Below are 17,695 nucleotides of genomic sequence, written 5' to 3'. Positions count from 1 at the left end.
GTACTAGTTACGAATGTTAATAAATCTCAATTTGGGATATTAAGAATAGTACTATAATAAATGAGCTATCCCAATGGGTGTATGAAGTATATTACATTATGTTTCAAACTTTTTTGATCTAGATCCACAAAAACTTTTCTTTACATTTTGCCATCATGATCCAGTACATGTGTATATGTAACTGAAACAAATTATACTAAAATAATACTTACAAAACAGAAATTTTCTATTTTATTCTACTTCATTTTTTAAACTGCAGGTCATGTGCTACTAAATTGCTTTTAAGATTGAGAGATGCAACAACCTGCGTCCACATAGATTAATTATCAGGTCTGAGAACACTTGTAATCGTTTCAGAAAATTCTTTCTCAAAAAGATAAGGCTATAAACTAATAAATAACTTCACTGTTTGTTACAGAAAAATTTGCAAAGTAATTTATCCCAAGAGTTTGCTCATTTGGGCAACCTTGTTCTCCCACCAACACAACAGATTACTCACCAGGGCAAAACAGTTTGCTTATCAAACAACAGTTTACTTACTAAGACTTACTTAGTTCAAGACCTTCTCACCATCCACCAATCCTAAAATGTTATATCATGAATTTTGTCTAATACATATCAGTTCCCCATCTTGACAGACGTGCCTTAAACCTCTTCAGTCCAGATCCCCAAGCCTTATACATGTTGGTTCCTGAACTTCCCCATCTAAGACAGTATTAAGGCTGTCATAGGGAGGCTGCCTTATTGTGGTAGGTATAATAGCTTGGATTAACAGGTTTTCTGATGGTCCCTTGGGGAATCAAGATGATCTACTAACGTACTGTGATCCATAACTTGAAAAAGAACTTACTAATAATATACCTAAATTATTGGCTGGATTATGGGAATGAGTTTTATTCTTTTATCGTGGTACTATATACAAGATATAATACAGGAAAGAAGCATTATTAAAGACAAAGGAGGCTCTGACATGTCTAAGCCCACATCTAGATAACCTAAATAGAACATTCCTGCAGAGGCTGTAACCATGTCCCTGAATGTTTATACTCACATTTTTATAAAGGGTTCCCTGAACTTAGCCTGTATACAAGTCCAGGCATGTCTAAATCCATAGCCACCCAGACCTGGACACACTCACAACTTATATACTCATAGTCCTGGATTCATCTTTGCCCCTCTGGGCTTGCCCTCATCCAGGCAGGGCCACTTGACAAGGCATAATGGAAAAACAAAACCACAAAACACAAAGGAGAGGATAAAAACTGTCAATTCCTTTCCACTACCCTGGAATGAATTTACCAAAGCTTAGTTTTCAAATGTAAATCATTAAAGGATAGACTAATAGAGTTAACGGATCTTGGGAACAATCCCCCAAGAAACAGAACGTTATATACAAAAGCAAAACAAGGGCTGGCCCGGTGGCTCAGGTGGTTGGAGTGCCGCGCCCCTAACTGCTGAGGTCATCAGTTGGATTCCCACATGGGCTAGTAAGCTGTGCCGTCTACAGCTAAGATTGTGAACAACAGCTCTCCCTGGAGCTAGGGGGCTATGAGCTGCTGTGGGCTACCATGTGCTGCCAGGAGCAGCCCGTGGCCAGCGTGAGTGGCCGGCAACCATCGCGGGCTGCTGTGAGCGGCCAACCAGCAACCTGACTACCTCAAGCCGGATGGAGCACAAGGCTCATAATACCAGCATGGGCCAGGTAGTTGTGTCCTACACAACTAGACTAAGAAACAACGGCTTGAATGGGGGCAGAAGAAGGGGGAAAAAAAGGCAAAACAAAATAAAACCATAAAATTTCCAGGCCAATTCCACTAAGTTAAAAATACCCACGGATAGCACGGATAGTTCTGACACAGAAAAGGCATGACAGTTGGGTCCAAAAGATGCAACTTCATTTTCTCCTTCCTAATTAGGTGAAGTAAGGCATGTCACTTCACCTCTCTGAACCTCAGATTCTTCATCTATAAGTTAGGTATTAAATTGGCAAATACCTGTAAATTATAAAGCACTATATAAATTAAGAGACAAAATTGGTATTTTTCATGATGTCTCATACTAAAGTAACACTAAGGTTAACACTAAGGTTTTTACTTGTTTTTAGTCAATTGCTTACCTTCAACTGAATCATGTCTGAAGTCGAATGTCCTAAAGAATGAAACAAAATCCATTACTTACTATGAGTACTTCACTTTTTGTCAGTCTAGTTTCATTAAAAGCAAAGTTGCAGTTTCTACTCAGAAGCCACAATGTATTACTGAATTCTCAATTAACTGCATCTCCAACAGAGGCTTAACTGTTACTATTAATTATTTAATATGATTACTGCCATTAGTGACAGCTATGTCCTGCATTTCTGTAGCATTGATATAACAAGAAAAAATGGAGCCCTTCCCACTGTTTCATTATTTAAAAAGTACACTGTTTAACCTAGTTGGAATGAGTTATTCAAAAACAACTGCTCCACAGTTTACAACAAACTATAAGATAAGACTTCCAAACCCCCAAAGCCCTATTTCAAATATTTGCCAAAGCAAATCTTCTATGAACATTTGGCTAACTCAACCAAATGACAACAGTATTTTAAGATTGCTTCTAGTTGGCCCTGTCAATTTGCACGACTTCAACTAGCACAGATCTTTTCCCTTTATTGATAGGTAAATATAGGTATACAAAGGCACACTGGTTAGGGTATTAACTACATTTTGTTGAATGAATTTCAGAACAGAAAAGAATATATAAAAATTCACTGATGAAAAGGGAAAAAAAAGTAAACATTTTTACTATTTTGAAGTTACAATACTATAACTTGAAGCAACTATAAAAACTCTCTTCAAAGAACTGATGTAAATTCTTACCCTTGCTACATTGAGGAATGTTAGTCATAATTTCAGGATCATTCTTCAAATTGAATGATACATTTTTTCTTGGGGTTTTTGCTAGTTCTGAAGCTATAACCAAAAAAAGAAATAAATAAAAGACCTTTTAATGGACAACAGTAGATTAAGAAGGGGAAAAGACTTATTTTACTTAAATTCTTAGAAAAACAAACAAAACCTGCCTACTACTATTATCAGAAAGATAAACAAACCAACCCATATTAAGAGTACTACTACTTCCTTTATTCTCTGTTACAAGCATCTTCAAGTCTTCCTTCAATTATCCAGTTCTCAAAAAAAATACGATAAAGAACTAACTTTGACCTTACTGCTTTCTCTAATTATCATATACTCTCCCTCTCTTCTCCACTGGCAAGCTTATTCCATTTCTTTACCATATTAACTTGAGGCACATCTTTGTTAGAAAGAATGGTGAGAAAGTGAGATCTGAAGTCAGTGAAAATTGTGTATTTTTAAAATTATATCTCCCCTTAAACGCAGACTTTATTTCGTTTCTAAAACTGTATAATACATATGAATAATGTATAAAATATAACATAATACTGAAAAGATGGCTGTTTCTTCAATTGAGCATCCAATAAAATAGTTGGCTGCTAAACAGAAGGGGCCATTTTAAATGAAAAATATAACCTTTATCTTTAAAGATGTTCATATTCTCACACTGTGAAAAGCATGTGGCAAATGAGTCTCATGAAGGAATAGATTTACATTTACCAAGTTAACAGACACTGGAACACTGTTCATTGAGAAGAAAGGTACACATTATTTAAGTTATCTCCCTCTTTAAAAAAAAAAGAGAATATATAGTTGAATTTGTGTAAGTTAAAGCCACCTTACCGACTGAAACTCTTTCTAACCTATTTCCCAGCTTTATTCTCCGATCTTAAAGCTGACCCAAGCGACTCATGAAGAGTCCCAACAAGTGCACCGCCTTCTTTTTTCTTAACCTCCGTGGTCCTCTGTACCATTCACTAGAGATTTTTTAATCTTTCTTTGAAACTACTCTTCCATTTGGTTCTATGACATTACCCTGGTGCCCTGACTACTGTTGGTAGTCACTCCATCTCTTTTTCACAGTCCTCATCTTTCCCGAAAGTCTACCCCTGTAGGTATGACTAAAGTTCATGTCTTGGTCTTCTCTTTTCACGTGAACAATATACCCTCTTTAAAAAACCTATTTTAGATGAAAGGCTGCTGGTCCACAAGATAGGGAAAACATTTCACATCAACAAAAAGTCACATAAGTACAAAGTAACTTAGCTGAGATCATTTTGGTTTTATATTAAAACATAAAAATTATCTGCTTTTAAATAACTATTAAACTACGAAAGGAGAAAGGAAGAAAAAGGAAGAGGTGAAGAGGAAAAGAACAAGACAGTATAATCCACGTATGGTTATTGATACTCTAATAATAATAAATTGGGGCATATATTTGTCATTTTCATTTCTCTAGTAATTCATTTGTATTGTATTTTACACAACTGATCTGCAACATATTGGAAATTTTAAAATAAAATACCTCTTTGCCCAATGATAGCTTCTCATTAGGTTATGATCTCATACTATTTAACGAATATATTTTCAATTTCCCTAAAGTCATCTTTCTCCAAGCTGGTTGAAATTGTCACCCTCCTTTCTACTTGGTAATTCCGCCTTTGCTCTGTGTTTGCATTTACTTACTCATCCTGGACGTGTTTTCTGTATTTTACAAAGCCTTCTAATCTAATCCCTAGTCTATTTCTAGCCCTATATCATGGTTAGTCCAATTATATTTAATCATCATTTATACGCAGTAATGTATGATTTTCTGGCAGACCTTAAGTTATTTAAAAATATTAAGGCATTCTATTTTATTGATATATTTAGATGTAAATTAGTAATTAGCATTTAGATTATAATTAGCAGTAATACTTATGCATCATAACTAGAGGTCCTAACTAAACACAGATTTTGGAAAATATAATCAGTCTAAAATTATCCAGATAATTATCTTTTCATGATTGTATATTTCTTTCAGACACGACGAAAGAAATGCACACCATTTAAGTTTCTTACAGCACATACAGATATAAGACACATATCATCATAGTTATGTGCATGGTTCATGATCTACTTGGAGAACTACTTGATTATTTCTCTGGGGTTCCACTCTTCTTTTCACTATTATTTCTCCTTCTTCTCCAGCATTCTCTGTCCTGCTTCATTGTCCTAGGGCTTCATTTTTGGTCTTGGTGTCTATCTGATCTTTCCTCTAATAATTAATTACAATTAGCATTTCGTCTCTGGTTTCCCAGAGATCCTACATAGAACTCAGACATTTTTACCGACTGAAAAACTTTTAATTTCTTGATGTAGATAAGAAACACATCAATTAATGTAAATGATTGTATGTACCATGTTAGATTCAAAATTAATGATGTATTTAATATTACATTAATATTAATGATGTATTTCAGAAAAACTGAATTTTGCAAATGACTGAATCATATTATGTTCAGAAACGCAGGTCTTATAATTACTTCTTATATGTACTTCATCAATGTCAACACTTAACAAGAGTGAATTTTCACTTGACCTTGAACATTTACATGGTCACCGGCTAGAATGAGTGCATAAAAATATACCACTTAAGAAATATACGTAGGTGCTTTACAACTGTAGATTATAAGCCCTCTTATACAACCATTACATTTTAGGTAGCTAATTATTATTTCCATTGCTCTTGACTTTTGGTACTCCCAAACCTTCATATGCTGATGGATGCCCTTATTTTTCAAAGTGCTTTCACATGTTCTTTCCTTTCTTCAAGGATTTCAAAAATGATGACTCCTAATACCACAGGATCCAAATATAGTGCCATCTGAATTTTTTAAAAGAACCAATACTTTAATTTTAATGTTAAAATAAATTTATTATAATTAAGTTTTCTGAAAATCTGGAATTCATGTGTAACTGGTATAAGTGGTAACTTGAGTAAGAGAAATGTTAGAACAACCCATTCTTAACAATTTTTTATAAATAGTTTTCTATAATACAAAGATTTTTCTACATATAGTGTAAAATTCTTATTGAATAAATTCAGAATATCTGTGTGACTTAAGTCACTCATTTACTTAACAAAAGACTGGTGAGAACGTATGCTAGATGTGGGAAGAAAGGAAGACAGGGTTTCTACTATGAGAAGCGCTTTTTTTAAAATTAGTTTCAGGTATACAAAAGAATGTACAGTTAAGACATTTACACCCCTCACAAAGTGATAACCTCCTGAACCCTAGTCTACTATCCCTCTAAGAGAGGCTTTTAACCTACCTGAGAAAAGAAGACAGCTGAGGATGAAAAAAACAAACGAGTGACTTTAAGTATGCTTGATAATTTAATATAAAATGATGTCCCTCATCATTCTTTTAGGGAATGCAATGGGATGATAACTGTGGGGAATGTGGTTAAATATACCTTCTTAGAAAAGTTGAATAGTGTTTAAAGAAATCAGAAAAGCAACATACCTAATTTAGCCATCTTTTCAGAGTGTTTCCTGTTCTGAAAAGAATAAACTTTATTCCCACCATCTGTAGCAGAGCCATTTTTCAAAGAGTCTGAAAGAGAATATACAACTTATAAAATACAAAAAACATATTATTCACAGATACACACATACATTTTTTTTTTAAAGCCCACTAAAAAAACCCCTCCAGACTAGCGGGATATGTACAGACGTTGCCCCTGAGGAGGGAAGACAGAAGCGACATTATTAGTTGTTTCCTTCTTCAAGCAAACATGCAAAGTACAATTGCTAATTGAGGTTGAGATTTAAACAGTTGTTACACGGTAGAAGCTCTCTAACTCTCAATTAAGACCTTGACTTAATTCTATTCTTTAATCTTCCCTTTAACTAACAACTGCTACTTAACATACTGGACACTCATGGCTAGTAGGCTACTCTCTAGCACAGCAATTCTCAAAGTGGTCTGGGAGGTCTCCAAGGTCCATCAGGCCAAAACTATTTCATAACAACACACTCATATTTGACTTTCTGACTCTCAATCAAGAGTGTATAATGAAGTATTCCAGAGACTACAAAATGTGTGATGACATCACCACCTTGTTGGCTACTGGAATGTATGGAAGCAGAGATGAAACTCCAGCTGTCTTCTATTACACCAGACATTAAAGAGATTTGCAAAAATGTAAAACAATGCCCTCTTCACTAATTTTTTTTTGAAATAGTTGTTTTTCAGCTAAATATGAGATTTAATTTAACAGGTAATGTGTTTTTAATTATTACAAAAGTGCCACTTTTCCAAAGTCAGTATTTGTGCTCCTTATTGAGTTCCCATTGATCTGTATATGCATGAACTTGGTATTATCCAAACTCCTTAATTTTTACCAATCTAGTGGTTGTAAAATGAGTCTCATGGGGAGAGGTATTTTAATTTGCCTTTCCTTAATCACTAAGAAAGTCGAACATCTTTTCACCTGTTTCTTATTTCCAGAAGAAATACCTTCTCTATCCTGTGACTTGTCTCTCAGTTCTTTATGGTGTCATCTGATAAATAGAAGTACTGAATTTTTAAGACTTTGTTTTAGAGGAATTTTAGGTTTACAGTCAACTTGAGTGAAAGGTACAAAGATTTCCTACAGGAACAAATGATCTGCAATGCTACCTCTGTCATATATCTAGTTTCCACATATGTGTGAGTGTGTTTATGGGTAACTTGTTACTGCAATTATGCAACCCAATTAACTGTCTGGTACACAGACAAAATATAAATTTAAAGTAGTTTCTATGTAAACTAAATTTAATACTTTAGAAAGACTTGATAAAAGCTATTAAACAATTGGTTTCAAATTAGGTATTGTTGAGAAACCATAAAATATTTAAGAAATAATTTGAAAAAACAGAAAGGCACAATGGCTCAGATTGCATCAAAAGTCTTTAAATGATTATCCTAATGGAAAGAAATGAAACCTGAAATCCTAGATGATGCATTATGGACATATGGTCTTTAAATAAACACCAAAACAAACCAAGAAGTTTTTCAACCAGCTGCTGACTTCTGGCAAACTTATTTTCAAAGGAAAGACTCCGGTGCGTGTGTACACACACACATATACACATGTTTATAAGTAAAACAAAATGTTGAGAGTATACAAATTATTTTTATGATTTCCTGATTCTGATATTTTGATTGACCAATTAACAATGGTTCTAATCACACTGGCCTAGAGAGCTTTACATTATATATAAAACTTTTAAATAATTTTTAAATAACTTAAAATACACAATACAAAAAAGCTATGAACACATAATTCACAGAAGAAATTAAAGTGGCTGATACACATAAGAAAAAATGTTTAATGCTGATGAGGGACCTTAACACTAGTTGGTATTATCTTCTTAGAAAGCAATTTGGCAATATGTATGCCTTATAAAGTTCATGCACTTTCACCAGTAATTCCACTTCTAGGAGTTTCTTATAAAGAAATAAGAGATCTACACAAAGATTTATGGCCAAGGGTAATAATCACTACTGCATTAGTTACATCAAAAGTTAGAAACAACCCAAAAGTCTAATAGAGGAAAATACATTATTTATAGATTAGAATGCAGTATTAGTCAGTAAAGTTCTTTCTGTCCAGAGTATAATCTCTAAGAATTTAACAGTATGTTAAATTTAAAAGGAAGTAATACTACCACTGCACACCCATTATGATAGCTATTATGAAAAACAAACAAACCAGAAAACAAGTGTTGGTGAGGCTATAGAGAAATTGAAACCCTATGCACTGTTGGTAGAAATGTAAATTGCTATAGCCACTGTGGAGAACTGTATGGCAGATCCTCAAAAAATTAAAAATAGAATCACCATATGATCCAGTAATTCCACTTCTGGGAATATATCCAAAAGAATTCACATCAAGGTCTCAAAGAGATATTTGTACATGCATGTTTATAGCAGCATTATTCACAATAGTCAAAAGGTCAAAGCAACCCAAATGTTGATTGACAGATAAATGGATAAACAAAATATGGTATATACATTACAATGCCATATTATTTATCCTCAAACTGGAAATTCTGACACATGCTACAATATGGATGAACCTTGAAGATATGCTAAGTGAAATAAGCCAGTCACAGAAAGACAAATATTATATGATTGCACTTATATGAGGCACCTACCGTAGTCAAATTCATAGAGAAATAAAGTAGAATGGTAGTTGCCAGACTCTAAGGGGACTGGGGAGTTGTTTAATGCGTACAGAATTTCAGTTTTGGAATGATGAAAAGTTCTGGAGACTGGTTGCAAAATAATGTGAATGTACTTAATATTGAACTATACAGTTAAAAATGGTTAAGATGATAAATTTTGTTATGCACATTTTACAATTTTTAAAAATAGATTAAAAAACAAAACAAGTGTTCAAAAAAAGCACTGATAAGACAAACTGTTCTTCTATTTAATGCCTGAGAGCACGTAGCATATCCATGCAATGATTTTTCTCTAGATGGGATGCATTAATAGATGATGAGAATTATGCCAGACATGGCAAGATGTGTTGCTTATAAGAAACAGCTTACACTTCAATAGTAAGTAAAGGGATTAATTAGTAAAGTATTTAAAGGTCCTTGTTGAAAAGTTTTTTCCTCCTTTAACAATTCCTAAAGATTCTTTGTTAAATGTCCCTCTGTTTTAAAAAACAATACTTGTTTTCTGTTTATAATAAAAGACTAGACAGAAGCATTGTTCAATATCCAAATAAGATTAAAGACGGAGATAGACATCACTATTTCTTCTCTGGAAAAAAAAATTAAAAAGAAAACTCTCTTTCTTACACCTTATCTGGAATACCACTCTCTACCCCCAAACATATTTTGGCAAACAAGCCAAAAAACAAATCAACACATCTGCAAGACTTAACTATAAGTGACAAGCTCCTCTGTTGTACATGCCTACAGCCAAATGAACAGCTCCACTTCCCGGACTCAATAGACTGTTGACAAAGCTCATGTGTATGAATGCATATAGAGAGAGATAGAAGATACACACCAAATTGTTAATAGTTCCATGTTCTTTAAAGCGTGCATTCTCAACAGGAACAATATTGCTTCTCTTGGAATGAAAATTGGCTCTTGGTGGGAGGGGGTGTGTGAAAAACATCTTAGATATTACAATGGTCTGTGGTGCTCCAAAAGGTCATAGCACATAAATAGATATATAGCATATATGTAGTATTAAAATTTCATGGATGGGGGTGATTAAGAGAAAATGTCTAAAAGGCCTCCTTCAGGGGATGGTTAAAAAAAAAAAAAGGTCGAGAAACACTGCTCTAAGGCAAAACTTCCCAACCACTGTACAGAAATTAAAGGTACGGGTAAGAGATGTGCTGAATACTGATCTTATTAGGCCTTTGAGGATGCCAGTCAGGGCCTGCAGAGTGGGTGGGAATAGGGTTCAGAAGCCTTAGAGTTTCGTTTGTCCCTAGTTTGGAGCATTCTCCTCCATTGATTCCAGTGTGTCTCCAAATATTATTTGCTGTGGGTGCTATTAGGTGACAAAGGTAGAAAGCACTGAGTTTCTACTACAAATACGTATTACTTTTACAATAAGAAACAATTTTTAAGAAAATATATATTTTTTCTTAACCTTTGCTTTCAACCTCTTCCTAGGTCTAGCATAAGAGGTCATCAAGAATCCAAAGCTCTATTTAGAGTATGCCCTAAAAATGTCAACATTCTAGTTGGGAACTTTTCAGAGAATCTACCCTGCCCACTAAGCCTATTGAGAGACAGTGGTCACTTTTCGTATCATTTCTTTTAACACTGGAACAAAACCAAAAGCATTATAATTCAAGAAGTGACAAAAAGGTCAGGAGTAGTCATGATGGCCATTTATAAGCTAAGTCAGAGAGTAAAAAATATGTACATGAGGGAGCTAGGTGGCAAAGAGAGAACAGAACAGATTCAAGAGATGACATGAGGGGGACTAGGAGATCCGTGAAAGCCAAGTCCCTCAGTTTTTAATGTGGTCCCAGCTCCAATACTCCTAGTGCCCAATAATAGTGATTTCGTTCCTTGACCTTTATTTTTAAACCAACTTGAGTAGAACTGTGCTCCTTGCACCCTAATATAATTTGTGCTCCTTAAGTCACAACTAAAATATAATTCAACCCTACAAAATTTTGAGTATAATTTAGCAGGAATCTGGCATACCTAGGTTGGAACAACATTATTTCTTAGAATGTTCCTTTTAACTATTTCTGTAAAGAAGATAAAGGTAATAATGAAATTACTTACTTTATGAAAGTATTCCAAATTAGTTAAAAATATAAATATCTTAGAAATAACTTTAGAGTGGTTAGTCTGTAGAATCTTTTTAAAAATAATTTAAGTGCAGGACTGGTTGTAAAAAAAAAAAAAAAAAACTGCAAAGAAAGAAAAATCCTGTAGGAGATGGATATTGGTGATGGTAGCACAATATTATGAATGTATTTAATACAACTGAACTGTACACTTAAAAATGGTAAAAATGGGGCCGGCCCGGTGGCTCAGGCAGTTGGAGCTCCGTGCTCCTAACTCCGAAGGCTGCCAATTCAATTCCCACATGGGCCAGTGGGCTCTCAACCACAAGGTTGCTGGTTCAACTCCTCGAGTCCCGCAAGGGAGAGCGGGCTGCACCCCCTGCAACTAGCAACGGGCAACTGGACCTGGAGCTGAGCTGCGCCCTCCACAACTAAGACTGAAAGGACAACAACTTGACTTGGAAAAAAGTCCTGGAAGTACACACTGTTCCCCAATAAAGTCCTGTTCCCCTTCCCTGATAAAATCTTTAAAAAAAAAAAATGGTAAAGATGAGAAAAAAATGGTAAATTTCATGTTATGTGTATTTACAATAAAAAAAAATTAGAAAAAAATACGAGACTACTTTTACATATTCTGCAAAGTAATTTGGACTATTAGCAGAAATATGAGTGTACATTCCCCTTCCCTCCCCAAATACCTTGAACATTTTGTTCTAAAACTTGCATGCAGTTGTGATCTTTTAAGACTTCCTGGTCATCTTCCTCCAAGTCATATTCTGGCTTCTTTATTATTTTTTTTGTGTTGACCAAAAGTTGAGGTCTCTCCTTTTTTAATTTAACTCCTATAGGAACATTCAAAGAATTAGAATATGACAGGTATAAATTCTTTCTAAACATTATATTTAAATAAGTAGACAAACTGTACTACTTATATTGTCATTACTTCAAAGATGGAAAGTTTTCTCTTTGATTCAAGTACAGAGCACTCTTCCAGAGTTTATACAGCTAAGATAAAAACAAAAACCAAAAAATTTGAAAGTATATATCTTTGGAGATCAAAATAATCACACATTTTAATTACAATGGTTAGTTATTTACCACTACTACTGAGCATTCCATTTTAGATTGGGCTTTATTATTTTTAATTTTCAACAAAGTTTGAAAGGAATAAATTAAAAATTAAAGCAGTTTTTATTTACAGTTCTACTAGATCAAATACTTTATGTTATATGTTCAAAATAGAAGATTAAAATATTTTAAAAAGTGACATAATCATTACAAAGGTATCTCTTCAATTGTGTAATCGCTCAGTACCTCCTTCTCTATCAAGAATGTGATTAAGAACATCATCATCTCCAACAAACTGAACCTCCAGCATCTTGTCTTCCATTACTTCCAGTTTATTCGTCATTGCCAACCTAAACAAAGCAACAAAACACTCAAAAGTAATGAAAAATTCTTCTCAACAGCCAAATAAAGTAAACATTCACATAATGAATACACATATTTGTATAACATTTAAAAAAGTCTTTTTTAAGTATGAAAAATATACATTATTGAATTAATATCATGTTTTTGATAATAGGTAACAATTCTTTATCTGAAAAATGAAAGAGGTGTCTGAGATTTAGAAAAAGCCAAATCTAAATAAGGCAACTAAAACGTAATAACAAGAAAACAATTCTGCCCATAAAAAAAGCTCTAACCAATCTACAAAATCACAACAGTACCAGAAAAGGAATGGTTAATACATGAGTTTAGAAAATGGGAAAACAAACAAAGAATGATGGTTTGGTGGTTTTAAATATCTGCTCACTAGAAAGATATAGTCCATTTGCAAGTATGTGTATTGCAAATGGTGTACTAAGTATGGATCCAATCATCCTCAAGCACCTCCCTTTACTATTATTGCATGCTTACCAAACAACTTTACAAATATGAATATGGCGTTCTAGGTGTCTTGGTAACTAAATAGTAAGCACAAATTTTTCCAGTACTTCAGAGTCAGTTCTTCACTGAACAAACTTGAGTTTGGCAGGCAAAAGCTTAATCAACCCTGGCTACTCTGACAAAATTTAGCTGCAGAACTAATACTAATAGCCTCAAATTAATTAATGATGAGTCCGACTAGGTGCCAGCTAATCAGTTTACCCCAAAAATTCTTTTCTTTCAAAATCCTAGTTTTGCCTTTTCTCCTGACAAGAACTACTGACTATGCCCCTCATGAGTCAGTTATTTCATGCAGATAACTTACTAAGTGTTGCCAAGTTTTCTTTTGTAACTAGCACAATTAAATTATTTGTCTTAGTTTCCATTTACCTTTAAAGGTACTACACATTCTGCAGCTGGAAAATTCAGGTAGAGTCGCCTGTAATTGGAAAAAGAACTCAGTGTCAGCTAATAGGAAAAAAAAGCAACCAAAGAAGTTCGTTAATAAACAAGATGAAAAGATAAATGCAGTTCTTACAAAGCCAAAGGTATGATGGCATAGTAAATGGCAAAATGACCACTGCCATTTTGGGCAGGAAATCTTGGAGACTGAGAAGATCTGAATGGGGGAGGAGAAAATGGGTAGAGGGCAGAAGCCAAAATTTGAGCACCTACTACATAGTGCTAGACACAGTTTTGAAAATTCTATGTGTGTTCTCATTTAATCCTCACAACCATTCTATTAGGTTTATATTTTATGTATCAAGATAACACTTCATCTCTAATTTATATGACCATTGTCAGGAGAACATATCCTTTTGGGTCATCTTTCTAGTCATGATACTATTTTTTATTATGGGAATTTAGGTATATTAGGAAGAAAGTTTAATGCATCTATATGACATGTATAAAATAAACTTACAATTTCTTTATATCTATATAAAGTAAAGCTCTTTGAGGGGCTGTTTGTCAGGCACTGTTTTAGGCACTTTTATGTATACCAGATTATTAAACCCTCAGATTCTTTCAGGTAATTACACACACACACACACACACACACACACACACACACACACACAGAGTATATGTCGGGTGTACTAAAAAAAATGTATACAAGTGGGCACTTTGGTCAATGTTGCTCAGGCAGCAGTTTGCTGTAATCAGAAGTGTCTGGACGCTGATGGTAACCACTTTGAGCACCTCGAGTAATTGCAGAAGTCAAACGTGACTTGTATTCATCTTTTGTTATTGGTATATACTGAGTATTACAATTTTAATACAGTTTTCCTTTCTTAAAATGTGTATACATTTTTTTGGCACCCTCTGTATATATAATTCTCCCTACTTATAGATGAGTAAACTGAGTTAAATATTAAATTACTCACCCAAATTTACACAATTAGAGTGTGTATTAGGGCTGAAATCCCAGTTTAACTAATTACAAAGTCCCTAATGATTCTATCACACCACACACTTCTCCTGCCATTTAATACAAATCTATTATCCTAAATGTTGTTTTGACCTCTGGAAACTATTTATAACATGCTTAATCATGTTCCCACATGGCAGTTCAACTATCCAAAGACTTCTGTAGTTCCTCTAGGTTTCCAGTTCATTAGGTTAAACATCACTAGATCTACTAAGCATACTTACTATTAAGAGCATGGCCAGAAGCAGCATAATCTACATTACTTTAAATTATACACTGCTGTGTTCTACAAAGGATTTGAAGCCATGACAATAAGCAAGTGCAATAAAACAAATGATAAACTATTACCACCAAGAGGGAGTCTGGATCAGGGAAAATATAAAGAAAAGCAGAAAATAAAATCATAGAAGAATTCTGGCTTTAAGCTTCCTGGCAATCAAAGTGTACAAGAAGTAATGGTCAGTTACATAATTCTCATTAGCAAAAGGTTAGTAGTTTCTTCAGGGGGGAAAAAAGATTTTCAAGGAAAACTTAAAAACAAACATTCTAGACAACTGAGTTTTGTCCTAGGCAATTTCCCTATGGTATTTTACATAAGAATTGACCAGAGAGAGGCAGCCTGATTTAAATATTGTTTGTTGTCCAATGCATTTATATGTCATTTCCTTTTCCAGATGTTAAGGCATCTATTATATAGCAGAGAATCACCAAAGTGAAGAAATTTATGCAAAGACCTTGGGGAAAAAAATTTTCCATTTTCTCCAAGAATTTCTGCAAAAACACTACCCAGCAATCATACAATAAAATGCAAATATTTAGTGACCATTTACTCTTCAAGGTACTGTCTTGGGTGCTTACTCTTAAGTGGACTCCTTTCAAGAAGTTAAAGCAATAGAGCAGCATTAAATGAGTGTTAACAGCAACATATCCTTTGAGAGCAAATAAAAGATTTACTGCAAATTTTAAAAACAATCCTTTTAAAAAGGGGGCATAGGTTAGTAAAGTTAAGCACCGATTTTAATATTAGATAAACCTGGGGTCTGATCTTAATAACTGTGTGACTTTGGACAAAGTTGCGATGATTATATGCTTGGCATATGAAAATGCTAATTAAATAATTCCTATTATGGATATTTTTACTTTAAACTTCAGCTTAACCATACAGGTCTCTTGTACGTCTCTTTATCTCATCTAACAGAAAAACTGCTGAATAAATGATGAATGAAAGATGTCCATTTATTATGCAGTGCCATTATACAAAGTCGTAAGGCCATGCTATCTTTCTTCAGATTGCAATTTAACTAGGGGAAGGTGTGATGGTTCTATTAGGATTTTAATGGTAAAACGACAAGTAATGCATCAACATCCGTTTAATTCAAAAAGCTCCACCAAAACGGCTTGGTTTATCAACATTTTATACCCATCGTCCCAGGGTGACTGTTCAGTTGTCAGGGTTCATTTGGAGTCCCAGGCTGGGATCACGTCAAAGGGTTTCGCTCCAGTGGTAGTTCTGGGAAATCTCCTCCTCAGCCCTCATTGTACCTGATCCTCTCCCAGGACACTTGACTTTGTTCGTTATAGATTTTTGCATTTGTCTCTTTATAATCACAAGGTTCTTTACGCCGGGAAACAAATACATTGGTAACAGGCGTCCCTTGCACAGAGGCCTATCACAGTTGGACAGACAGGCGGTCTTTCCAAAGGGAGCCTCTCACCCCAACAAGTACTTACAGACTTCGGCCCGGGCCTCAAGCCGCTGACCAATTAGCTGCGCTCCGCCAGCCAGGGGTCCTGGTGCCCGCGGGGGTTGGGGACAGCCTGGGGTGGTAAAAGAGGGAGGCGCAGAGACCTTGCCCCGAGCGCCGACGGGAATCCCGGGGATACGAGCGCCCCAGCTCGCCCGCGGAGCTGTGTGCATCTGGACTCACCTCACAAGCTTTGAGCTAAGCAGAAGAGGGAGGCAGGCTGCCCCGATGCTCTACCACGCACCATTAGGGTTCCACCTGGTGCGGCTCCAGCAGCTTGGCTCCTGCCCGACGCCACCCCGCTGAATGGTCGCGGCAGGGAAGGCGGCTTCGGCCCCGGGGGAGGCCAAATTCTTGGGAGCGGTGCCAGAGCAGGGTCGAAGAGCGGCAGGGTCGACCAGGGGTGCCACCGAAGCCAGCGGGGGACGGGAGGCGGGTTGCTGCACACCGAATCTCCCGCCCTGCTCAGAGGGCGGAGCCCCAGGAAACCAATAGGAAGTGAGGTCGGGCGAGAGCGATGGCTCTGCTGGCCAGCCAGTGCTGGCCTTCTAGCACCGCCCACCAAGAAACCTGAGGAAAACTAATCCCAAAGCGCTGGGGTTTGGGCCTTCCCTTTCCTCTTTCCGTTTCCGGGGAAGGGAGAAGGAAGTATTGGATAGATTCGAGGAAGTTTGCAGAGGTGTAGCGGGCTGACCGGTCTATCTTGAGGCAATTTTAAAAGTGTTCATTGGTTTCTCTAGATACCTTCTTTTGAAGAAAAAGATAATGGGAATGAATTCGCGTTCTCTCTCTACAATGTCCGTCGCAGATAGCTCAGCAAACAATTTCTACCTAAAGATTTTAAGATACCAATTTGATTTCAGTCATGCTCAGGACAGAAAAAGTGATTATTTCTGAACATCTCGGAATAAACAATACGGGAGCCAGAACCTACTTTATCTCCAGGATTTTTTTGTACCAGGGATGATGAGGCCCTTAGAAAGCTCACCCAAATTAGTAGTGGAAGATTTGGCAGAGTAAGCCTTAAAAAATGTACACATAGTAATTCAAATTCTGGGAAACTAGCTTTAAAATATAATCTTTAATACAGAAAGTAATACAATGTGCATAAAGCCATGATTTATAACAGTTGTAAATAAATGTCTATAGATTTCTTAAACTCCTGTGATTATTTTGAGGAAATGGGGAAAGGCTGTTTGGGGAAATCCCTACTGAATATTGGAGACAATGAAAAATCTTTTTGAATGTAATAGTGTTTTTAGTTAAATTATACAATTCGCAATTTAAGGCTGTACTGGTTAGCATAACCTGGCCATAAATAAAAGTTTTCATTCTAAAAATGTATTAAACATTGTTCCCTAAAATAAAGTGTCAAAACTGATTGGCCCATC

General features: G+C 35.5%; 1 protein-coding gene across 2 annotated transcripts in view; it reads right to left on the bottom strand.

Annotated features, from left to right (window-relative positions):
• The window catches only part of ORC2 (origin recognition complex subunit 2), a 37,363-nt gene extending 20,596 nt beyond the window's left edge, over window positions 1-16,767 (bottom strand). For both annotated transcript variants that reach the window (XM_033111909.1, XM_033111910.1), the window contains exons 1-7: window positions 16,488-16,767; window positions 13,521-13,569; window positions 12,516-12,619; window positions 11,900-12,043; window positions 6,404-6,493; window positions 2,859-2,951; window positions 2,117-2,148 (exon numbers count right to left, since the gene is read on the bottom strand). In XM_033111909.1, coding sequence (XP_032967800.1) covers window positions 2,117-2,148; window positions 2,859-2,951; window positions 6,404-6,493; window positions 11,900-12,043; window positions 12,516-12,612 — 456 coding nt within the window. In that variant the 5' untranslated portion in view covers window positions 12,613-12,619; window positions 13,521-13,569; window positions 16,488-16,767. The remainder of the gene's footprint in view (window positions 1-2,116; window positions 2,149-2,858; window positions 2,952-6,403; window positions 6,494-11,899; window positions 12,044-12,515; window positions 12,620-13,520; window positions 13,570-16,487) is intronic.
• Window positions 16,768-17,695: the final 928 nt, after the last annotated feature.

Source organism: Rhinolophus ferrumequinum, chromosome 8 (genome assembly GCF_004115265.2).
Source record: "Rhinolophus ferrumequinum isolate MPI-CBG mRhiFer1 chromosome 8, mRhiFer1_v1.p, whole genome shotgun sequence".
Taxonomy (NCBI): domain Eukaryota; kingdom Metazoa; phylum Chordata; class Mammalia; order Chiroptera; family Rhinolophidae; genus Rhinolophus; species Rhinolophus ferrumequinum.
This window is presented reverse-complemented; position numbering and strand designations above follow the sequence as displayed.